At 36.7% G+C, this 26,404-nt stretch overlaps 1 protein-coding gene across 1 annotated transcript; it reads right to left on the reverse strand.

Annotated features, from left to right (window-relative positions):
* Nucleotides 1-207: 207 nt before the first annotated feature.
* On the reverse strand, nt 208-26,183 carry PI15 (peptidase inhibitor 15). Its single transcript, XM_082601019.1, has 6 exons — nt 26,011-26,183; nt 25,164-25,472; nt 4,968-5,086; nt 3,833-3,965; nt 3,596-3,711; nt 208-383 (listed from the first exon to the last, which is right to left on the reverse strand). Exons 2-6 carry the CDS (start codon nt 25,434-25,436, stop codon nt 248-250), a joined length of 777 nt encoding a protein of 258 aa, XP_082457145.1. The 5' UTR covers nt 25,437-25,472; nt 26,011-26,183; the 3' UTR covers nt 208-247.
* Nucleotides 26,184-26,404: the final 221 nt, after the last annotated feature.

A 26,404-nucleotide genomic window follows, 5' to 3' on the forward strand; every position in this document is an offset into this window, starting at 1 on the left:
TGCATCAACTATGTCAATACTACATACACAATATTTTAATTTAGGCTTAGAGGTCAGAAAACAGAAATGGATGCTTTGTTTACCTCCAAGGATTAAACAAACATAATAGACAAACACTAATTTATACAATGAATAATAAAAGGAAAACAAGGTTATGATAAAATATGTATAATATGTGCAAAACTCAATATATATATATGCCTATGATTCCCAGAAACCATTATATTTCCTGGAGGAAAAGACAAGCTTATTTAAACCAGTATAGGTAGTTTGACGTTACTCCTGCAAAACAAAGATTGTCGGTACAAGACCCCCCATAACTGGGAGGGCAAGCTGAACATGGTACCCCTACTTTATATGGTGCTTCTCCAATCCAGTTGCCCCTCGAAAAAAAAGAAGAAGAGAGCATTAGTGCTACTTGCCCATTCTTTAAAATCTGATTGTCCTTAAGCATATGATTACGTGTTGACATGTGATGAGATTTTTAGAAGTCTGTCGTTTTAGAAAAGCACTAAAAGTTATAACCATTTCTTATTTCTACAGTAACTTGTTCTGTGTATCTTACTTTTAAAATGTTTTCTTTCTGAGTCAATTAATATTCTGTTAATTTACAGATAAGAAGTGAGGCACTGCAATGCATGGTGACATTATTAGTCATCCGACACCAGGCCTGATGCTCTGTCCACTCACCACAGCTGCCTCGTTCCTGCAGCAGCCCTCTAGAGCACATCGGCTATGTCCACTTAAACTTACTTCTTAAAAAACTCATGCTAATATTATTATAAAGATAGTAAAGTATATACAGATATAGATATATACATGTCCATTATATATCTAAAAATATATACATGTAATTCTGGGATGCTTAGAAACGGTGAAATGAGCAAGAAGTTTGTTACAAGCATAAAAAATAGGTTGTAAGTGTTCAAAGGATTTCTTTCTCAAGTTGAAAAAATAGTTTAGATTCTCAGTATTCATAAAATGAGATACGGAAAACTCAGTAAGAGAATAATGGCTCACAGAAGCAGCCATTATAAGTGATTCCAAAACATTTTCCCATATGTAAACTCATAGTTATAATTTTTAGTAATACTATTAGTTTTTTTATAATGCTGGACCTATTTAACTGAATTATTATGTGTTATCAATATTTTTCTTCATCTGTAATTATGGCCATGATTATAGTGATACACCAAATTCACCATTTAGGATAGTTAAAAACAGCCACAATGCCTTATGTTATTAAGCTCTTTTAGCTGTGAGGAAGGAGGCAATGAATGTATTCTCAGTAGCATGGTGATTAGTAACTACAGTACTAAGAGACAGCAATACAGCCAGTGATGTGAAGGAAATTGAATGGTCAGGAGAAAATTTGGTTGTAGATAGTAAAAAGTCAGGGTTGAAGATAAGAAAACAGTGTAAAGGCTAAAATACAAAACAAGTGGGTCTCATCTTTAAGACCTAAATAAGACCAAGCAGGTGACTCATACAGTGCATCTACCAGACATGAAAATATCCTTATGCAGTCAGTTGAAAAGTCAAGTTTTTATCTATAAAATATCTGTAAAGGAAAATTTGTCTGTAAAATGAAAAGTATGCTGATTATTCATATTACAAAATGAGATGAGATTACAAGGCTGCCCACCTCTATCTAGCTTATTCTACACTCTGCCTTCCAGAGAAGCTTCCTCAAGCATAATTTTGGTAATGTTACATGTTTGCTTATGAACATTCAAGGAGGTCCATCCCTCAAGAGTGCAGCTCACTCCTTTATCCTAATCTCTCCCATTCTACATTCATAATCTTATTTCCCTCTATATCTTTACCCAAACCTATAAAAATATATGAACCCAGCCTGTGGTATTTTAATTTCATATTTTTCAATTTATTCTACATAGCTTTTAGAAATTACACAGCACATATTTTTGGTAATGTTAACTTAGAAATACAATTTTATTATATAAAAATTATTATATATTATATTACAAACTTTTCCACGAATGGAGGATAATTGTATTCAGTAGTAGATCAGTCAGTTGATAAACTTATATTATTTTTCCTTCTAATTTTTATTCTATTTCATCTAATTCAATTCATTCTCATTTATCTCTCTCTCTCTCTTTCTCTCTCTGTCTCTGTCTCCCCCCAACCCCTTTCCTTCTCTGTTTTATTTTGCCCCTGAAAAACAGTTAGACTTGAGATAACTTCATACTGGGATTGGAAGAAACATAGTCAACTAACAGTCAGGATTTTAAAACTTTCTTCATTGCCTAGGTTTCAAAAGAATGGTTCTCTATCACAGCAAATATAGCATACTAACACAATATCTTAAACTCTTAGACTTATAAAGCAATCAGACATCTCATCAATAATATTACAAAATTCCAATCATTGGCCAAAAACAGAATAGTTAAATGAATGTTATAAAAAGAAAACCTCTTTCACTATTTGAGTACTACTTGGCCTATTTATGTCAGAAAGAAGGGTTAAAGTCTTAATAGGAAAATATACAGTATAAAACTGAAAATATCAAACAAATGCAGTTTTAATGCTTATCATAATGCAGCCACATTTTACTTTCCAAATCTTACTATTCTAATAACTCTGGAGAGGGGACCATCGGGAAAATTGTTATTTTTCTAACTTTGCAAAAACACTGCCACTGGCATACTACCATATAAATGAGTAATGCAGTTATTTGTGAAACATTTTCTCATTCCCTCCCCATACTGGCAAAGCTGGAGAAAATCTTTGTTTGGGACTTACTTTGGAAGACACCAGGAGTGTCATAAATCCTTTGTACATTTTAGTATTTATTCCAAATGAGAACAGACTCATGTATAAATACTGGAACATTTTATCCGAAGAGTCATTGTTATCAAAAAGGCATTTTATCAGATGTTAACAAATGCTTACTTATCCTCATATTATAAAGAATGTTCATAAATATGAGGCTATTTTATAATCTTTGATCAATTTTCACAATACCTTTTTATGCATGCCGTAAGAAGAAATTACTGAATATTTTTTGTACTGAAATTTAAATCATGACAAAGCTTTCATTAAAAAGAAGTCATAGCATTTAAATTTTCCCTTCTGATTCTGAATGCCTCCTTAACCATCTATGGAAAAAGTAAACTGTGATTTTAATTTTACTCTTAAAAGAAAGAAGAAGGGCTTGTTTTGCTTTCCTAGTGAAAAAGCTAAGCCAACATTCTAGTACTGATTGATGAGAATACTGTGGTGTTGATAAATTCCCTAGAAGATCCTTTCCTGATGCCTTTTATATAGCTATCAAAAGCCTAGAAGCAGATGTTTATTTTATAATTACCATGCCTAAAGAAAGATGGTAAGGAGAATTTAGTGGCTCTCCAAATAACAAATAGTCTTGCCTGCAATTTTAATCTAGAATCCTTGTGAAAAGAAACCTTTCAGCTTGTAAGTTTTCAGATATACAAGAAGATGGAAGATTTGAGGATTAGTGCTTGTTAGTTAAGTCTTACTCATATTATTTACCTGTTAAAAATATCTATCAGACTGAAGATATTTAACATCATTAAAGATTCCAAGAAGTAGAATCCAACTGGATACTTACTTTGGGGCATAGTTGCATACCAGATAAACTGCACGGCGCCATACAGCTCCCCAAACATTCATGTTTTGACAAGTATGAATTGCACATCCTATTCGATTGGAAGTGGCCCAAACCATCTGAGAAAGTAAATCGATATACTGTTATTGAAGTTGGAGCTAGGAAAATTCATGTTCACCAAAATAGTAAGAGCACTTTTTAAAAGTATGAATCAAAAATGAACAAAACAATTAAAATAACCTGTGTATAATGTGTGCACATGGGGCCAAAACATCTCATAGGACATCTGGGATTGCAATCCTGGGGATACGGAAAAGCATAATCTTTCACTTCATCATACCATGGCTTGACCAACTGGAGAATAGAGCGATATCTAGATATGAAGAAACACAATGACAACTTAGAGTACAGTAGTGGCAATATATAGTGGACTCACGTTAAATTATAAGTTAATTGGTCCTTTTGCAGATTATTCATGGTAAATCAAGAACATACCCACCCCTCACAATTACCATCATCACCTAGTAGAATCCTCTATTCCTCCAAGTAGAGCCAAGCATGAAAATGCCCAGGACTGGAGCAAGTGATCCTGTATTTGTCTAAGTATGTGTCTGGTTGTTTCAAAAAGAGAAATGCAAATCTTTCAGGAATTATCATCTTTATCTTGTTTTAACAATGTCAAAAACTTCTTCCATCAGAATCTTATATACAGTTAAGAATTAGATATATAAAAGAAGCTGTGATACTAGACTCAGTGTGGATTTTTTTTCCCCTTAAACTTGAATTATTTTAATTTAATGATTGTACACCTGATTTTCCTCCCCTATGTGGAAGAAAATGAGTCTTTGGAATATTGGATGATGACATTCCACAGTGGTAGAAAAATTATCCTATTACTGGGAACAGCTTTATCCATTGTTGCATATACTTGCATATACATATGTGTGCCTATTTATATATACATATATTTGTAAATATATTGAATTTGTACAACACACACAGATACAGGTATATGCAAACATGGGAAGGTTGCATACACAATAATGGCTTCTGCCACCATCAAGGGATTTTTCTGAGGTAGAGGAGATAGGATACAGGATACAGCCTGATCCTTTCAAAGATTCTGTGAGATAAGGGTAGAATACAGGCTAAGGGAGGGTGTTCCAAGGGTGAAAGGGAAAACTGGGTTTTCTAGGCCCTTTTAAAAAATTAAATAATCCTTGAAGACATCTAAAACAGTCATAGGCCAAGCATCAGTGCCTGACACATAGTGAGCCCTCTTGCAGATATTACTTGAAATTGGCGTCACTAACCCTTGGAGTCCATAAGCAATAAAGTTGCGTGGATAAATAGTATCAGTGAAACTACTTCCTACCTTCCAGTTCGTACAGATAGATTTTGACCCAAAAATCTCAATAAGTAAGAAGGCCCATGGTCCCAAATGCAAGTAGCTGCCCAAGCCTCTGCAGATTTTGCAAGATTTTCATCCCAGACCTGTGAAAGTGAAAAAAACCTTCAGATTTACTGGGTTTGCTAGTAACAAACAAAAAGAGAAAAGAAATGGCACTACTATTTCCTAAAGTTCTTTCAATTCTGCTTCCTGACTAGAAGAAAGCAAATTTAGACCATTGTTATTCAAAGTTCTACAGTGCAATATTGTTATTCCTCAAAAATCTTTATTGTTTTTACAGGGCCATGTAGACCCAAAGTCCAGACATAAATTTTGGTAAAGGATAGGTTAACAAAAATATCGTATCCAGATGTAACTTGGAGATACCTCATACTGACCACTGAAGTTTGAATCCACCAAAGTCAATTGATTTCCCTGGAGTTTATTCACAGCAAAAAGGAGCCATGCTATTGATATATCTTAAAAATTAATGAGATCAAATTTATTCAAATCAATGTACCAAAATTAACAATGTCTCATAGTCCAACTTTTTTATTGAGATATAATTGATATATAACATTATTAGTTTCAGGTGTACAACTTAATGATTTTTATGTACATATATATTGTGAAATGATCACCACAATAAGTCTAGTTAACATCCATAACCACAAACAGTTACAATTTATTTTCTTGTGAAGAGAACTTTTAAGATGTATTCTCTTAGCAGCACTCAAATATACAATACAGTATTATTAACTGTAGTCACCATGCTGTATATTACATCCTCAGGATTTATTTTATAACTGAAAGTTTGTACCTTTTAACCACCTTCACATATTTCACACACCCCACCCCCCAGCCTCTGGTAGCCACCTATCTGCTCTCTAGATCTATGAGTTCAGTATTGTTTTTGTTGTTGTTGTTTTTAGATTCCACATATATATGAGATCATAAGTTATTTGTCTCTTTCTGACTTATTTCACTTACCATAATGCCCTTAAGTTCCATCCATGTTGTCACAAATGGCAAGATTTCCTTGTTTATTATGGCTGAATAATATGCCATTTATCTACTTATTTGTTGACGGACAATTAGGCTGCTTCCATATCTTTATTTTTTTTGCGGTACGCGGGCCTCTCACTGTTGTGGCCTCTCCCATTGCGGAGCACAGGCTCCGGACACGCAGGCTCAGCAGCCATGGCCCATGGGCCCAGCCGCTCCGCGGCATGTGGGATCCTCCCGGACCAGGGCACGAACCCGTGTCCCCTGCATCGGCAGGCAGATTCTCAACCACTGTGCCACCAGGGAAGCCCCCATATCTTGGCTATTGTAAATAGTGTTGCTATGAACATTGGGGTGAAGGTATCTTTTTGAGTTAGTATTTTAGTTTCCAGACTAATACCTAGAAGTGGAATTGCTATATCATATGGTAGTTCTATTTTAATTTTTTGAGGACACTCTATATTGGTTTCCATAGTGGCTGTACCAATTTATATTCCCACCAACAGTGCCCAAGGTTCCCTTTTCTCCACATCCTCACCAAGATTTGTTATTTCTTGACTTTTTGACAATAGTCATTCTAACAGGTGTGAGATGATGTCTCACTGTGGTTTTGATTTGCATTTATTCCAACTTTTAAGTGTCAAACTATATTAAATTATGATATAAATGATATTTTATATCATATGAATATTTGATAGTAATAATATTAGAACTTTTAATTGTTATGAGCTGGAAACATAGATTTACTTAATGTAACAATGTATTTAAGTGAAAGGAAATTAATTTAGTGACTTTGAAATAAAATAGGAAAAAAAAATTGATGAACCCTTCAGAGACACTTTTACCCTAGAAGGCCATGGCACCCACCCTGAAAAAAGATTTGTTAGTCACTTAGAAGTTGTCTTAAATTAGAAAAACAAAGTCATCTTACATAAATCTATCTAGAATTACATTAAAATAAATTCACTCACAAAATTACATGAAATCAGAATTATCAAGAAAGGATCTGGAGTAATTCTATGGTGACAGTGGCCATATGTCCACTGTCTGTGTAAAAAGAAAGATCATTCAAAAAGCTATAGTAAACTATACTTTCCTTAATTATCCAGAATATAATCTGCCCATTTTGTGGATTAATTAAATGTGGCAAAACATTACATAATACCCTTTTAATAAGTAAGTAATCAGTGTCAAATACAGTATATAAATGGAAAATACTCATTCTATAATATTTTAAAAGTTAGTGTCTCTTTATATACTTGTTTTCTCCGTTGAATTGATATCATGCTGTTTTACAGTTATAAAAAATATTTTGTATTATTCTTTCACACAGCTCTGTAAAATAATCATTTGATATGTTTTATGAATTATTACTTCAAACCTCTCCTTTTGTTTGTAAAAATTCTGTGCAGAAATATCAGTGACACAAAATAAATGAAAATCATAGTATTCTAGAACTGAAATTAACTTTTAAAAGCATTTTGTTTGGCTAATAATGGATTCATCTAGTATTTATTCTTCTGATATTTTTAATGAAATATGGATTTACAAAATATGGATTTCAGTTCACCAAAATGCAAAATATTACCATTAGATCACAAAAGAATTTTAGATGGAATAGCATCAAAAAATTATGCCTCTGAGCTAATTGTAGTCACTTTGGGGAAAAATACGTCTAAATATTATTAACATATTGAAGTGGTGTGCACTCAGAACAGTAACTGCTAAAAACAAGGCTTTTCTGTGTTTTTATATAATCTTTCTAAAAACAGTCTTTCTTATAGTCTTGTTCTGAAATATCAGCACTTCGTGGCACAAATAATACTGAAAAAGAAAATAAAGTATGTTGTATTCTAACCCTAAGCCTACTGCTAAGATCATCTGCGACTGAGGACATGTCAATTATTCTGTCTCCCAGTTAACTCATCTCTAGGGTCCCTTTCCTCTTCAGCACTTCATGATTTCGTATACCTGAGTAACTCCAGCATCAGAATCAGGAAGATCTGTTATATTGACCTATGACTTGTTCAGTTCTAGCTTTTTCCGTACCACAGAGGAAACCTAGATTCTTCACAAAATAATTTAAAATATTTAAGGCAGTTAACAAACTTAAAGTAATTTAGCATATGTAATTCTATATGCTTACTCATATACTTAAAACGTATTGTGTATGTCAAAGAGATAAACCAAAGTGTTCATGCCTGAAAAATATCTTACATGAGCACCATTTTTAAATTATTATAAAGGATTTTGATAGGAAGACCATGTATTTAGCATTACCGATGCCTACATTTTTAGGTGTTTCTATGTACAGATATCATAATTAAAATTTTTGAGATGATAGTTGTGAGGGAGGAGAGATGACCACTTTTTTTTCATCTCTCCATGTTTGCTTTTAGGAAACTGATTGGAGGGATTTCTGCTTGTCACTGAAGGAAGATGCTGGAGACCCTGGCAGCACTGGCCAGGTCCCACACAGAGAGTGGGATCATTTTGCCTTCCCATGGGAGACATACCAACTGTCTCTCTGATGCCCACTGCAGAGGAAGTCAGAAAGTCCTGTGCTCTTTCTTGCCCGTTTGTCCCCAGGCAGGACTCACACCCATCCTGTAAAGCGGGGAAGATCCTGCTCTGAAATTTAGGAATTGCATATCTACTGTTATTTGCTGTCTCTGTCTTTCTCCATTGGTGATGTATCCCTTTAATCCACAGTAGAATTTAAATATATTAATACGATGAAAGGTCCTTCAGGGTTGAAAACAGCAAATAAGGATAGCTTCTTTCTTATCCATAAGCTCTCAATTACGATGAATGTTGCCAGTTTAACCATGTGAAAGAATTCTAACAACTCTTACAAATTTAGGGAATGAAGTTGTAATCACCTAAGCATTTGACTAATATATACATTTCTGGATGCTTAATGGGTAATCTATCTGCTGAATTTTGCTGAACATCTGTGATATTTATTTGAAATAAGTTTACTATCATACCCTACAAATACAGCAAAAGAAAAAAGGTCACAGGTGTGTACTTACTTAACATTCTATGGAATGACTAGCAAATATGCAACATATTATGATCACTTGTTAGAAAAGCTAAATACCTTATATTTATTCAGCTTTTATGCAGCTAGCCTCAAATTCTGTATTTCTAGTTCTTGTCCCTCTAAATGGATAAAATACTTTCACAGATAACTGAGTTATGAACACTTAAAATCTTATCATGCCTTCTAAAAATTAGGCAAAAATTAAGAAAATGATGCATGGAGACAAAACAACATTTACCGGAGCTAATAGAAGTTAGATATTATGATTAGATAACTCACAAAGTGAAGATGGCTTAAAACGGTGTCAGAGCACGCATACGCCTATATATGTGCCCTATTGCTCCACCTGATTTTCTTCCATTCTTTGCTGTTACAAGCCATTTAGTTGGTCAGCTTGTAAACGGATTGATTTACCTCTGGACTAAAATGTTTACCATGAACTACTCTGCTTATAAACAAATTTAACACCTTGTCTGTGGAAACCACATAGTCTGATTAAGCCATGAGAAACATCCAGAATTCAAACTGATGTCATTTCAATAGCTAGAAGAGTGTGGCTCCAAGAGATAGGAGGGATATGAAAAGAATGCAGATCCTCCTCAAGTCCAGAGGTCTTCAGAGGTTAAGCCAAAGAAATACAAAATTGAGTCAAAGAATGTCTCAGCATGGGAGAAAATCACTGACTTCCTTAAGTTGAAGAATTAGAGAGTGATATGATCCAGCCCAAAGATGAGGTTGTTTTATCAGCCATTTCCTTAAGTTCTGTTACCCACAACTCAGTGGGCACCAGGACATCCGAAACTCCCTTCTTAAACCCCAGTCACTATCTCTGGACAATAAGAAATGTAGACCAACTGAAAGGCAACCCTGAAAATTACTTGAGAATATATACCCAACATTGTTTGATATGACATACTGTTTTTTTTCAAGTGGGTAACATCTTTTAATTCCAAACGTAAGAATTAAATGTAGAAGTGTTTGAAAGAATTAAATATAAGGTGTTAAAAAGGATAAATAGGGCTTCCCTGGTGGCGCAGTGGTTGAGAGTCCGCCTGCCGATGCAGGGGACACAGGTTCGTGCCCCGGTCCGGGAAGATCCCACATGCTGCGGAGCGGCTGGGCCTGTGAGCCATGGCCGCTGAGCCTGTGCGTCCGGAGCCTGTGCTCCGCAGCGGGAGAGGCCACAGTAGTGAGAGGCCCGCGTACCGCAATAAAAAAAAAAAAAAGGATAAATATTTCTAGGTAACGAATCTGTACATATTTGATATTATTAATATTTATAGTGGTTCAGAGAATATGGCAACAGGTTATTAAAGCAATAGGTTAGCCTTGTAATTTCAACATAAAATATATCAATAATTATTTATATTTGTGGTTTTAAGTTAAGATTTTTAAGAAAATCTTGTTACAATTTTTAAACAGTATTGCAAAATTTAGAACTTAAGAATCACTGTATTGCTTAGGCTTTTAAGACATTTAAATATATGGAAATTATTTTCAATAAGCCAGTTGAAGTACTAAAGGTCAAATATGTTAAATCTATAAATGCAGCTTAAAATTTAAATTAATTAGATTTGTAAGTAGTAACAAACATTAAACAAATGTGATTGTCAAAACTTGCTAGATTTCTGAATAGAACAAAAATATATGTAAATGAAGCTAAATTAGAGGAGAACAAGAAATATTAAATTTGAAAATGACCTCTTAAAAAATCTTTTCTGCACATGGAGACCATCTTCAAAGACATAAAATACTAAAAAATAAAACTATCACACTGCGTTTTTCAAGACATTTCTAAATTGGTTATTGTCATGGATACTATGATAGCAGTGGCATTGGAAACAGTATGGCATATCATATAGACACTTATTTTCTTGGACTGACATGTGGTCATTTCTCATATATTTAGATAAAAAGTAAAGGCAGTTTAGATAGACAAGTTTTTGGCTTTTAAAAATAACTCAGCTGGGGCTCTTTGTTCTTTTTCTGGGTTAGATTGGGAAAGCAGAGCTGACTTATAGAAGTGAGAAAGAGCCATTAAAAAGATATTAAGTGATGACAAAATTATTTTCCCTGAGGGCTGCCAGAAGCTTTTAAAAAACACTTCATGGGCATGATTGTGGTTTTGTTTTGAAATTGGGGTTTATTCCCTTTCGGTGGAAATGCTTGTGAAGTGCCAATAAAGGAAACTGAGAGCTGAATATATGACCCAGTGTTAAACCAGACAGGAGGGAAGAATGGGCCTTGGCAAGACTGGAGGCGGGGGGTGGGTGGGGGGGCGGTGCAGCAGAGGAAGAGAAAAGGATTTCCCATGGGAAATTGGGGGCACTAATTAGATTAATTAAATGATATTAAACCGATTATACTTTAAAAGAGAACTAGTTAAGGTACTTGATTTAAAAAAAAAATTCCCTCAAGCCTCAAAAATGACCATAAATATGGGACCACATTATATCACAAAGTATCAACATGGGGTCCTAAGCATTTTTTAAATGTTTAAACGAAAATAGTGAAGACTTTCCTCAGGTAAGATGAGTGCTACATTTCATGTAGGTGGAAAAGGTAAATTTCTATAAAAAAAAGATGTAAAAGTATACTTTTTTAGAGGTATTCTGAACTGGATCATTGCCAGCAGCATAAAGTTCTTAAAAACAAACACAAAAGGGTTTCTCTTGACCCCTTTTCATCTTCGTCTTCCAATGCACCATTCCTCTTCTTCCTTTTACAATGAAATTTCTCAAGTGTTGTCTTAACAGAGAATTTTCAGTTTTTCTTCTTCTACTCTTGAGCCCACCCCAGGCAGCTTCCCCCCGCTACCTCCACTCTACCCAAATTGCTCACATCAATATCATAAATGGTCATTTCCTGGTCACCATGTTATTTGTTCTATCAGCAGCTTTTAGAATGCCTGACCACTTGCTCCTCCTGGACCCACTTCCATCCCCTGTTTTCATGACCCCACCCTTGCCTTGTTTTTCCCTGGCTGCTGCCTTGTTTTCCTCCATATGTTTGCTGATTCTTCCTCATCTCCCTAACCTGTGCATGCTGGAGGATTCCCAGGGCTCAAGCCATGTCTCTGTCTGTCTCTCTCTCTGTCTGTCTGTCTCTCTCTCTCTCTCCCTCTCTCTCTCTTCTGTTTCATCAATTCACTGCCTAGGTAATCACATCCAGTCTCATACATTGAAATACTATTTATAAGCTGATGGTACTCTTCCAAATTATATCTATAGACCTCTCCACTGAATTCCAGACTGATTTATCCACCTATCCGCTTTAAACCTCTACTTAACAAGTCCAAAATTGAGTTCCAGTATTCACAACCCTACCGCCACTCCCTACCCTCTAACCAGCTACTCCTACAGTCTTCCTCCCATCAGTGGATGGCACTACACTTTTTCTTCTGGTTCAGGGGTCACCAAATCTATCCCATTGCCTACTTACGTGTTATCTATAGCTGTTTCTGTGTTACAGTGGCAGCACGGACCACAAGGTCTGCAAAGCTAAATATATTTACCATTTGGTCCTTCACAGAAAAAGTTTACCAATTGCTTTTGTAGTTGCTCAAGCCAAAGAGTCCATAGACATCTTTACTCTTTCTTTGCTTAGTAATCTTTATATGCTCTGTCAGCAAATCTTGTCGATCCTGCCATCAAAGTCCTGTCTATCCAGAATATACCCACTGATCATCACCATTATTACCACCACCTTGAGTGAAGCCACCATCATTTGTTATCTGGATTATTGAAAAAGACTCCTAGCTGAGGGTGTGTTTCATACATATAAAGCCTTAATATATAAATTAAGGAAGGCATGGATAAAAAAAAAATTCAGAATTTGAGGTAAGATTATTTAAACAGGATTGGTGATTAGGAAATAAAGGAAAAAAATTTTCAGTGCTTTAATCTATGCATGGCTCAATCTATACCTCAGTCAAGTGCTTTGAAAATACCAAAGTGCTATTTAAATATAATCAAACACAACTGATTGGGTTGGGGGTTGGTCTAGTAATGAAAATGAGTATTGGGTGTCAGATGACAAAATGCAACTGCTGCTTGACATCTGGACAGTTATATGAAAGAGAGAGAGAGAGAGAGACTTGGAAATGAGTGAAGTTTTCCCCACCCAGAGAGACTCTTCCTTTTTAACCAATTGCTGAAAAGTAGGAAGTGGGCACAATGTCTCTAAACCTTGAAACTTTTCAGGATAATCTAGAAATTCTGATGTATATGTGAAATGTATCCACTTCTACATGTTGCCAAATAGCCTTTTAAATGTAAAATTCTCTACAGTTCAACACTTGCAGAGCAAATTAAACATGACTACTAATTGGAATGGTTAATGGGCCTACAGTTTATGAACTCTGATAGGAGGTATCATTGTCACCATTACACTTACGTAGATGTGTGATCTTAATACACAAGGATGGTGGCAAGAAAGAGTGACCCTGGAACTGTCTTGGCCCCAAATCTCCTTACACCAAACTTACCAGATGGGGACTGTTGTTTTGTTATCAACAATGGAAAATGCAAGAAATGCAAATTTCCAGATCAACCAATAGAATCCTAGATAATTCGTTAATCTACACAGCTAGGAACTGACTGCTTATTGAGAGGGCTGCGCAGTATTGGGTACTGGGAATTCAACAGTCAGCAAGACTGACATGGACTCTGCTTTACAGTTTAGGAAAGAGGCAATTAATGCACTACCAAATAGTGAATAATTGTTAATAAATTATGGCAAATGTATATAAATTAACTAGTATGTAATACATTATCCATTATCCATATATAATGTATGTAACATGTTTTATAAAGCCACTTCCAAAAAACATGTGCTACTTAAAAGTTGCTTCTTTAGAAGTGTCCTTAGTCAATCATGTAAATTCCCAATTAAGTGTTGTTCCACACTACAGACATCTGTAGCTCACCCACAGTAACCACAGGATGTCTTCTGAAAACGAGTGCTGAGTGAATATGCAAGTGAAATTTTGTGATAATATAGAAATTATCACTGGAATAATTCTTTTGGTTTAACATATTAATTCTTTCGGTATGTAGTCTTTTGATAAATAAATGGATATTTGAGCCAAAAAATATCTTCCTCAGCTCAGTTTTGTGTCCTGAATCATGATATAAAATATTCTTAAAGCACGTTATAGAGTTCTCACCTGGAAAATCATTCCAGAATCTCCAAGGGAACTGGACTCAGTGAAGCAAAATTTCAGAGTGGGAGACCTTGAATGTGTGCTTACAAAGTGGTTCTGTGCTCTTCTTCTGGTAAGAAATAATTGTCTAAAGCTTATTTGGTGGAGTGTCATTCTGACTGCCGAGGACTTGGGGCCTCCCCTCTCCTCTCCCACCCCTACTCACCCCCGCCCCCGCCATATTCACACCACAGAAGAGGTTTAGGGAGAAGGGGGCATTTCTGGAAGTTAGTTTTCATTTATAAGCACTTATATCAGTATCCTTCCTCTCAGTTCTGGTATACTGTTGATCCAAGATTTGACAAAAATTAAAAATAGCATTTCATTAGGAAAATGCCTGGGCTGTCACAGACACTGGCTGCTAAGTTCTGTGTGGATGTTTGTTCTGTGCATTTGTGGACGACAGAATTACAGTTGAGAGAGGTAAAGCAACTGTCCTGTATGTTGCTGTGCAAATAAGACAACATCATTCATTCTGAGAGTGACAATTCCAGGAGAAGCGAACATGTAGTCCGTGGTGACATGGATATGAGTAGAGAGAACAGATGAGATTCATGGTCCTTATTCAGAAATCAAGGGAACTCTAAATGGCTTGATTAACTGAGATACAAGAAGTAACATACATAACTCTCTGAGAATTCAAAATTTGGGGGGAAAAAAGAAAAAAAATTTTAAAGTAAGACAATCCTTTTCCATAATAACATTGCATCTGTATTTAAAATACACATTTGATCTACAAGCCACTTAGTTCATGAGAATTTGATATGACTCAACAGGATCACACGCTACCTAATCTGCCAACCCACTGTAAGATGTGTCCACAGAAGTAGAACAAATGGAGAATCATTTGTCATCGCTACTCTGTGCTGGCTGGGTCATGTCAATCCCAGGCACCTCACTGTCAGAACAGCACACACATGTTGGAACCCAAACAAGGACAAGAGCCTGGTGAAAGGCATTCCTTGCTCAGAGCCATACTGCTTGCAGATCCCAAGATGATCGAACTGGCACCATTCCTGTGTGTATGTGTAATGTGAGAGGTAGCATGGGAGGCGGGGAGGGACTTGATTTTCCATTCCCTTAATGGCACAACTTCTTACCTTTTCCAAGATTTTCAGAAAGCAAATATCTTCATGCCACCTTCCTTACGCTGGCCATACTCTGGTTGCAAGAGGTGATGTGTACAGGTATTTCACACAAAAGTGCTGGAGGCTTAGAAACAGCTGGGTGACTGGGGGACAAACGTTTAAGGCATAGATGCTCACAGGCTTCAAAGACTTGAGACACTATCATAATACAGAGCTTTCCTATGTGGTTGCCAAGGTTAGAAAGAGTACAGGAAGCAAGATTTGATTCCATATGAAGAAACACTTTCAAATATTCAGCAATGTCCTCAGATAAAAATTCATGTGGAGCGGGCTCAAGAGCAGATGAACTCATGGAGGGGAGTGTGTATTGTACAGTCTTTCAAAGCATGGGCTTTGTTGTCATACAGAACTGCTTTCTCATCATTTTGATTTACTTGCTCTGGGACCTGGGGGAAGCAACTTACGCTCTCCAAACTTCAAATTTCCTGTCTCTAAATGAGGAAAATTGTCCCCATCTCACGAGACTGTTGTGAAGGTTAGGCAAGATAGTGATTGAAGAGAATTTAGCACAGCTCTAGCACGGCAGGGTGTACAGATTGGTAAACGCTATTATTATTGGAAGATCAGGCACTGGAAGAGTGGTGGTGTCTGTGAACTAGAAAGATGCCTAAAGTGAGAGGTAATGAGAGGTGCACTTTTGATCACTTATCTGGCAGCCTGAAGTTTGAGACACATCAAGCTTTAATCTCAACTTAGCAGGCAATCAGATAAAGTGAAAACAGATAAACCCTGAAGCAACAAACTAATCAGAAACAGAACTGTGTGTAGATAACAAGGACCTGGCTTCTGGGCAACATAACATCAGACAGTGGAAGATAAAAATTAGAGAACATTTCAGAAGTTTTAAAACCTATTAATTCCCCTCCTTAAATCCCTCTTTAACATATGTTTTATCTTTAAATTTTAAGACCATTTGTTGATGGATTCTAGCAACTGTTCTCCTTTCCCGGGAAATTAATACCCACCAGCTATCATTTAATACTGTAGTTATATGCCAGGAAGACATGTTCATGTGTGGTTAATTTTTTTCACCAACTCAGTGTTACAATCAGCTAAAAACTGACTTCTTGATTGTTAAACTGTCTTGTGAGACACATACAAACCCCATACCTTGCTGTTGCCCACTTAGAAGAATCCAAATGCCTTTCCGCCTACCTACTGCTTGCTGAAAATATGATCTCACTGGAATGCAGAGACAGATTTGGTAGAATGTTCATATTTAATGAAATTATGAAATGTGAATTTGATGCACTTTGTAGGGTAAAAAAGTATTGTGCCCTTAAGCAACATTCCTGGACTGTTTCAGTTTGGAGTATGTGATATGAAATTTTAAGAGTCATGAAGTTTAGTCTAAACACACAACTTTGGGGGCATTCTTCCATATTTGTGTCAAAAAAAATGCTTGGTACCTGATTTTAGACTCTATGGGTAACATAGACTGGAAACATTCAAACCAACCCTCCAAACCTCCGTCCATGATGTATTTTATGCCAAACATTTCTCTTGACCGTTTTAAGCTGTTAGTCTTTATCTTCCCTGCCTTCTTCCCAAGCCATTCTTCAGAAATTCTCATAGACAATTAAACATCTTAAGTTCATAACCATTTAATGACCATTGACTGACTATTAAATGGTTTTCAGATATACTAAATGCAGGACACCAGACCAGCCAGACTAGTCAACTTCGATTTTTCTGAAGTCCTTTGATTAGTTTCCAGAAAAACCTTATCCTGAGTGTGTCAGAAGACTAGATGGACCTGGTGCTATCTAGGCCCCTGAAATAGACTTGGAGTCCTGTTGAGTTAAGTCTCAGCACTGACTCTTAAAAAAAAATTATTTTTAAAAGATACATGAAACTTTCTTGCAAAAATTCTTGAGTAGATTCCCAGACATAAAATCATGCATCCATGCTGTCTCCATGACACTACCCTACACCCATTATGTAAAGTGGTCCGTTCTGATTACCAAAGCATATTCCCAACCAAAATTCTTTGTATTGAAAGAATGTTCCCTCCCACACACTAGCTACTTTTTTCAACCTCTGTAGATGTGTACCCTGGATGATAAACCTTCAGCTACTTAATGACTACCAGAAACCTGCACTTTATTTTGTGTTCTCCAACTCAGGGAAACCCAATTGTCCTAGTCAAAAATGGAGGCATCCTCCTTGGCTGCTCCATCATATAAATCCTCATGCCACTTCTTCATATAAATCACTTACTCATACTGATTTGATCCCCAGATTCATTTTGTGACATCCCTATGACCTTAAATGTCATTGAGGCTTCAATGATCTCTCGCCCAGGTTATTATAACAGTCTCTTGACTGTGCCATTACTTCTGCCTGTCTCCAATCCCTTTCTCAACCTGTAGCCAGAATGACCTCTCTGAAGGCAAATTAACTACACAACTTAAAACCTTCAACCACTTACCTTAATCTTAGAATAAAACTCAAACAAGTTTCTGCTTGCCTTCCCAGCCTCATCAAACATCACTTTTTCTTTTATCCTCTACATCCAAGCCACACTGAATTTCATCTCTGCCTTCAAGGTACCATGCACCTTCCCAGAACACCCTTCCTCACCTACCACATATTCCCTCTTCCCAACTCCTGCCTGAATAACTTTTATTTATTTTTCATATTTAATATTTGAAATCATTTCCTTCTGGAAGCCTTCCCTGCATCTCTATCCCCAGTCCAAGTCTGGGCCAGATTTGCCCCATGTGATCCCAAAGCACCTGTATTTATTCTACTTCAGCACACAGCTCACTGCTTTGCCCACTTACTCGTCCATTCACAGTACTTCCTATCAAGAAATGTCTTTTTGCTCCCTGCTGAATCCCTCAGCACAATGCCAGGCACATGAATAAATACTGTGGAATGAGTGATTAAATACTGAGTGACCCCTGCCCACCTCAGCACCATAGCCATGTGCTCTTTACATGGAATGCTCAGCAAAGGTTAAAAGACTTCATTCAGTTGTACCACAGATTGTTACTGAGTGTTCTCTGTGGGATAGATATGATGCTAGGTTCTATAAATAGTCAGCAAGAATATAATAAAATTTTCTATACCATTGCATATGGTCAAATATTATTTGCCACCAAAAAAGCCGTGCTGAATACTAGGAAATACGGTCGATATATATGTAGCCTATGTGTGATTCAAAGCTCTGCCTTCTACCAACTGATGGTGAGGTTCTGAATCACATCATGTTAACGTTTTTACATTTGCACATCTTAGAGCCTGTACTCAAAACAATCACAAACAAAATGTCCTTACTTTCAGCTGGCTCCATAAGTGGAGAGCTAAACATTCATATATAAGCAATACTAAGTAAGTAATACTACGCAACATGCACCTTGGAAGAAAATTCATGCAGAATGTGCCCAGTCTCCATTTGAAGCCAAGACACTTAAAAGGTTCTACATGTAGGAGAACAGGAATGTGGAGTTCCAAATGTGCTGGAGAAATGCCTTCCTGTCAGCAATCTTTCTCAGTTCCCTGCTGGCTGGCAATGTTCTCAGGAGGCTTTCTAGTGGTCATAAAAGCATTCATTGAAAAAATTTAGGTTAGACACATCAAATTTCTCATGTTTATAAGAAGAAAATTGAGTTATCCTTTCCAAATGAGAGGAAATGTGCCATCTGGTACAGTATATGGTTTCATTTAAAAAAAACGATAAGGATAGACATCACAAGTGTTTTGTCAACTATGAATAAAAAAAAAAGTCTTTTACATTATCTACATTCTCTTACACACAAAGCCCAAATAAAGAAAATCCAAATTTTTCCTTATTCTCAAGACATAAATTACTGTAGGCAAATACTTTACTGGCTATTTCTGAGGACGGATTAATCTATTCTCCATTCATTCATTTTAGTCATGCTTTCTGTAACTTTACTACCTGCTGTGACTTGGTAACTAGTATTTTTCTCTTTTCCAGAAAAGTATAGGAGACTTATTCCCTTAGCTCTGCAAATAATATTTGCAGGTACCAAACAAATGAAATAGGCCATATTATCAATATAGCTATTTTGGCTTCTTGAAATTACATTACACATTTTTTTTTCAGTTTTAAGTTGTTCAGTTCATATCTATGATTATCTTCACGCTGTCCCCTACCTGTCTTTCCACCATTCTCTACCATCTATGAAGATGGCTACCATGTGTTCTCATGAACTACTTCCATTAACTGTTCATACCTGTCACTGTGGTAGGTGTAGGTGTCCAGCTCCTCCTCACCTTTGACTAAAAGAATGGCCCTGTTGGGCTTCCCTGGTGTCACAGTGGTTGAGAGTCCGCCTGCCGATGCAAGGGATACGGGTTCGTGCCCCGGTCCGGGAAGATCCCACATGCCGCAGAGCGGCTGGACCCGTGAGCCATGGTCGCTGGGCCTGCGCCTCTGGAGCCTGTGCTCCGCAATGGGAGAGGCCACAACAGTGAGAGGCCCACGTACCGCAGGAAAAAAAAAAAAAAAAGAATGGCCCTGCTGATTCAGTGGTTGCCACCTCTTGGGTCACCTTCACAGCCAATCTAAACTCCATCAATTCATAGTGCCATCTTTCTCATATGCACCTCTGACCCTGCTCTAAAACCTCCATGGCCTCCCTAATTGCTCTTGTATTAAGTGATCCTCAGTCTTTTCTCAAAATCCTTGAAAACATGGTTAATGTGTTATGCTTTTTCTCTCCTGGCGATTTTGTTCATTCATTGCTTTACCTATTATAACATCCAATCCTACCCTTTCCTGAGCACCTATCTCATATACCCTTCCTCTAAGCAGCCTTTCATGATTTTGCCAACTAGAGATTACCTCTTCTTTCTTTGATTTCTCCATGGTATTTTGGTCTGTACTCTTTTATCACATCAGTCTTACACAGCAGTGTCTTATACTGAATTATGTGCCTAAGGTTTTCTTTTTTCCTGCTTGTTTTTCCTGTTTTGTTTACAGTTTAAATACAAAGATTTCTGTTATCTTTGGATCTCATCCTCTCACAGAAGGACTTCACATTTTTTTAATTAATTTATTCAATTGCCTTAAATTCAAGAAATATCTTACAAATTTTACTCCATGTCTGAGTCTTGTAATTTCATTCTTTTAGGGAATGATTCTTATTCTAAGAAACTAGTGTGGTCTGTGGTTTAGAGTCATGGTTTAAGTTGCCCTTAGGAAGAATGAAAAACAGCTGGTGTCCAAAGAGCTATGGAAATTTGTCAAAAAACTAATCATAGAACAGAAGCCAAGAGTTTGACTTGCATATCTTAAGCTCTATCTATATTATTATTTTTTGAAAGGATACAGTGTTTGAAAAATCATGACCAATATACCCAAAGAAGATATTTTACACTAAAATATGAATGTCAACACTCTAGTGTTCAAATTGTGTCCACTTAATTTACTCAAGCATACACTAACATAACCAAATACTTAAAGAGGATAAAGTAATTTAATTTTAAGGGGCTTTCTTTTTTTTAGTATTTTGAAAAACTTCTTTTGTATTTTAGGTGCACAGGATAAAATGTTATTATAAATGATGAGTGAACTTTAAATATAAATAATAATATCAAATTTGATTCAAGTTATAAACATGTAACAATTCGTAGGGATTTCAAATTCACCAAATAATGGTTGATTACTGTCTATACACAAGAAATTTCCCAAGAAAATAGTTATACAAAGGTGAATAAACATAGACTGAGCACCCTGAATGTGTAAAATTAGGAAGATTGCAAGAAATATACAAATAACTGTAAATTGAGTCTGAATGTAATAAGAGCAGTGTGATAAACATAATAGGCTACAGTGGTTCAAAAGAAGGAGAAATCAAATATGGCTGTGAATGTAAGAAATGTCAATGAAGGACACAACATTCTTACATAAAACTTGAAGGGTAGGATTATAAATATTGGAATAAGTTAAGGAGGAGACATTAGAAGGTGAGGAAATGGCGTGGGAAAAGGCTCAGAGAGTGAAGTTGTGAATGAAGGGGATTGCAAATCAGGCTGGCGCATTTAGAAACAGCCCTGATACCAAGGGGGAAAGGGGTGGAGTGGGAGGAATTGGGAGACTGGGATTGATACATATATATTATTGATACTATGTATAAAATAGACAACTGATGGGAATGTACCATATAGCACAGGGAACTCTACCTAATACACTGTGGTGACCTAAATGGGAGGGAAGTCAAAAAGGGAGGGGATATCTGTATGTGCATGGCTGTTTCATTTTGTTGTGCGGTGGAGGCTAACACAACATTGTAAAGCAACCATACTCCAAAAAAAATTAATTTAAAAAAAACAGAGAGAACCCTGAGCTGAAGACCATCTTCTATGAGGCTCCCATGGTGATATCACCCACTGATAGGGACAGTTTGAACACAGGGCTGGTAGCCATACTGAGGTGAGTGTCCTAAGCTTTTGAGGTCCCTATTTGAGGTTAGGAATTGAACTCACTTTCGAATTGTTCACATTCCAAAGCAATGTTAAACAAATTAAAATAAAAGTGACAGTGTTCAACTGAGATCTGTATTTTTCACCTGGCCTGGAGGTTAAAGTTACTGACATTCCTGCTTGACCTGTTAGATTTTATTTCTCTCAAAGTTTCTCTGAGTCTGCATGAGGGATCCAATGAATTATTTCAGTTGGTCAATTTACTCACAGAGACTTAGGATTTCACTAAATTGAGCACATTTTTCTAACTGAAGTAATCTGTTCTTCTCCCCCCACCTCAGGGAGTTTGCCCACTCTCTTCCCTCCATCTGGAATGGTCTTCCCTCATCTATCAGTGCAGCTTACTCCCTCACCTTCCTCCAGGACGTCTCAGGGAGCCCTTCTCTGACCACACTATTAAATTTCCCAGCCTCAACCTGCTTTATTTTTCTTCATAACCTTATCTCCTTCTAACATATTATGTAATTTATTTCTCTTGTTTATTGCCTGATTGCCACCCAAGAGGCCAAGCATTGTCTGTTTTATTCATGAATTTATCCTGGGTGCTTAGAATAGTACCTAACATATAGTAAATGCTCAATAAATATTAAGTGAATAGATACATGTGTGATGAAGTATATGCAGTATTTACATGATAATTTGAGACAATGTTACTTTATAGAGCTTAATATTCTGACTACTGTTTCTCATTAACTTTGCTAAGTGAAGAAGGATTTATAAAGCATTTACTATGTAACAAGCACTGTATTATTATGTAGTAGCTCCCATATTTGAAAAGCAAATAATAAGAAAGGAATGACAAATAGAATATGAAAACTATATGATTTCAGCTGGCATTGCAAATAAGGAAACAGAGATATCCTGACATCTCCAGCAGTTTCCCCCAGTGAAGTATTTGCTCGATCTAGCGAATGAAAGGATGCTCCCCAATACAAGCATAGGCTTTGAAATTACACAGACCTTAATTCTAATTCCAATGATACCGTTCATTATCCAAACCACCTTCACCTAGTCATTAACTTCTCTGTGTCTAAGTGATTTCATTGGTAAAATGAGGATCGAAATCTTAACCTCACAGGGAGACTGTGAGCTATCAAATGAGATCATCTATGGAAACAATTAGCCAAGTCCTTGGCACATAGAAACAATTTAATAAATGCATGTGGAATGAATTAATTCTTGATCAGTGGGAAAAAATATAACTAGAAAAATGTGGCTTTTTTTTTTTTTTTTTTTTTTTTTTTTGCTGTACGCGGGCCTCTCACTGTTGTGGCCTCTCCCGTTGCGGAGCACAGGCTCCGGACGCACAGGCTCCGGACGCACAGGCTCAGCGGCCATGGCTCACGGGCCCAGCCGCTCCGCGGCATATGGGATCCTCCCAGACCGGGGCACGAACCCGTATCCCCTGCATCGGCAGGCGGACTCTCAACCACTGCGCCACCAGGGAGGCCCGAAAAATGTGGCTTTTTAAGATATGTTTCTACTGCATTGTACCCCACATATTATTCATGATGATCCCTCTTCCCTCAATATTATTGAAATAATAAATTGCATTATATGTTGATTGGTTATCATATAAATTATTATTCCCATTTCACAGAGAAGGAAGTTGAGTCTTATGCATATTAAGTATCTTGCACAAGGCCACAAAGTACACAGCAGAGTTAGGATTTCACCCCACGTGAAGTCCTCTCCAAAGCTGGTTCATTTGTCTTGATCCTCACCTTAGTCTGCATAGCTATATGATTGCCGCCAGGAAGTATTCCCTAAACCTGCAGTCTGGGTAGCATACCTTTTTGAGCTCACATAGAATCTTATGCATATTTCTCTCATAATGCATGACGTTTGAAAACATGTTTGTTCCTCTCCTTTCTATACCTGGACATCACCTTCTAGAAACACCTGTTCAATGTGAGTAATTGTTCCTATTTTTAGATCTTGAACAGGTTTTCACTGGGCACTTTCACAGTAAGTTCACAGAAACCCATAAAAATTAACGTTTATTGAACACTATTTTTCTGTAGGCTCTGGTCTAATTGTTCTAGTCCTCAACTCCATACGTTCCTCATAACAACCCCATATGGCAGATACTACCTTTATCCTCATCTTAGAGATGATGAAAATAAAGCACAATTAGGTAATGAATTCACTCAGCTTATATTCCAGGACTGGGGTTTGAACCCAAACATTTAGATTCCAGACTCCATATTCTTAATCATGAGACTATATTGCCCCTCATACACCAGGACTGATGACATCTTCTTTTCCACTTTCATTTAAAAATCCTAGAAAAATGCAATTTCATAGAGTCTAAATTGTACTTCTATGAACCATGACTCTCTTACATTTGGCAAGTCTTTATTTTTCTTGTGACACTGATATCTACAATTAGTCAAACTTTAAAAGCTTATTTAAATAAAATAGATAAATTTAGAATCTGACAGAAATCCCCAAATTTTAGGTCAGCACTTACAGAGAGTTGTTAGTGGTACTGCCATACCCACCCCAACTTAGAAATACCATACTGGTGGTCTTCATTGCCTTAAACAGGCTCCAAGCTGTGCTCTTGGACGGTGCTGGAAGTTAAACCATAACCTTGTATAAATTCAGAACCAAAAACAAAGAAACTTTAAAAAGACATCTATCCTTTCAATACCAACTTTTTAAAAAAACTTTCCAAGTAAAATGATTTAAACACAGAGAGCCCATTTTTTATTTTTAAGAGAGAGCAAAGAATGTGTTCATGGCAAGTTGGAACAGTGTGCAAATGTGCTGACTTCACTGTTATCTGAACGACAAAGCATTAAATCACAAGAAGGAAAAAGTCAGCATGTTCTCTGAGAATACAAATAGATTAGTGTCAGGAAGAGCTTTGTCCAAGAAAGGGAAGAGACACCTACCCAGAGAATAATTCATGCACATGAAACCTATAATTCAAAAAAATTATTTTCAAAAAAAATATTTTAGCTGATAAATATGACTACTAGATAAACAAAGCACAGAAAAAGTTCCATGTGAATTTTTTTTTAAGTGGACCTTCCAAATGTGATCAGTCATCACACCCCACTCTTTACCTCTTTCTTATATAAGACCTGATTCATTAATGGTTATGGAACTCACACAAAAAAATTAAATCCCTTTCCTCCCTTTTAATTATATGATGGAACAGTACTTAAGTTTACCAGGCACTTAAGAACATTCCCTAAGTTAAAAGGTGTAAAAAACCCCATATCCCTTAACATATGAATTATTTAGATTCTCCTAATGTACAATTTAAGTAAAGCGTCCTCACTCAGAATTCAAAGAAAACAAGGTTCTCTTACCATATATTCCATGTTTGCTGCTGGTGGGAACACTTTGCCCCGAACTTGGTTATGATAATCAAGAATGGCGATCATGTCATTCTGCGAAATGTAGCGCTTCCGCCTGGCTTTGGGGATGTCCGCAGAATCTAGTTGTGCTTTTAGAGCTGCTTCAATATCAGTGAAATTATTGGTTGGCGGGGATGAGTCAGTGGAATTGAGTAAGACGACGGCACTTGCTTCACAGAGAAGGGAGAACAGGAGTGCACTGCTGATGGCAGAGATTGCTATCATTTTGAGAGGTGGAGAGGGAGAGGCCACAGAGTTTGCCTTAAAGCAGAAAGGTAGAGTTAGGGTCTATGAAAGGAAAAAAAAAATAGGGCCAGAGGGTATGAATTTACAAAATCATTGCTTGATTTGACTTTCTTCAAAAAATCCAAGCAAATGCTGAACTCAAGCCTAGAAGACAACCTGTAGTGGTCTCTATACATTTTACTTGGTGTTATGAGGCAGTCCCCTAAGAGGAACTTCCTATAGCTAGAGACAAATAAACACTACTAACACTAAAATGAATGTGAGCCATTTACCCCAAACGCCTGAGCCACAGAATGCATTACTGCATATTTATTTTCAGAGGGAAATCTTTAGGAATTGAAATTCATCTTGAGAGTGAAAAGGAAAAATGCATCACAGGTAATAACAGAGAATGTGCTGATAATGTCCCCCAGACATATATGGACACCAAGTAATAGAACAGATACAAAAAAAAAAAGTTATAATAATCCAATCTCATTTCTAAAAAAATTAAAATGTGAGCTACTTTAAAAGCAATGCATGCAAAATAAACTTGTTGAGCTAAATAGCTTACCTCTGCACAATGCCAAAATGAATATAGTATTCTTCCAAAAATTTAAAGTTCTTTGCTAGGTTGTAGCATGAACTCTTGTAAGAGGAGTGTGTCTTACTAAAAACTCTCAGAGCAAAACTCTGCAAGGTTTGAGTGCTGCTGGCTACAGGAGCAGCTAACAGCTTTTATATGTCACAGTCTGCAACGTCCAGAAAGGGCAGTCTTTCTTAGGGTCTCTCTTAGCCAAAATCAAAGGGGAGGGGTTTTGGATAGAAAAAACAGTGATTGGGTGGCAACCTTTTTATGTGGGTGGTGAGGAAATTGAGTCACACCCACAGCTTACAAAGTACAAACCATAAAAGACAAACCCTTTTTTCTCTGAGCTTCCACCTTTTCTGTGACTGGTTAATTTTCC

The sequence above is a fragment of the Mesoplodon mirus genome (assembly GCF_964341445.2).
Source record: "Mesoplodon mirus genome assembly, chromosome: 16".
NCBI classification, from domain to species: Eukaryota; Metazoa; Chordata; class Mammalia; order Artiodactyla; family Ziphiidae; genus Mesoplodon; species Mesoplodon mirus.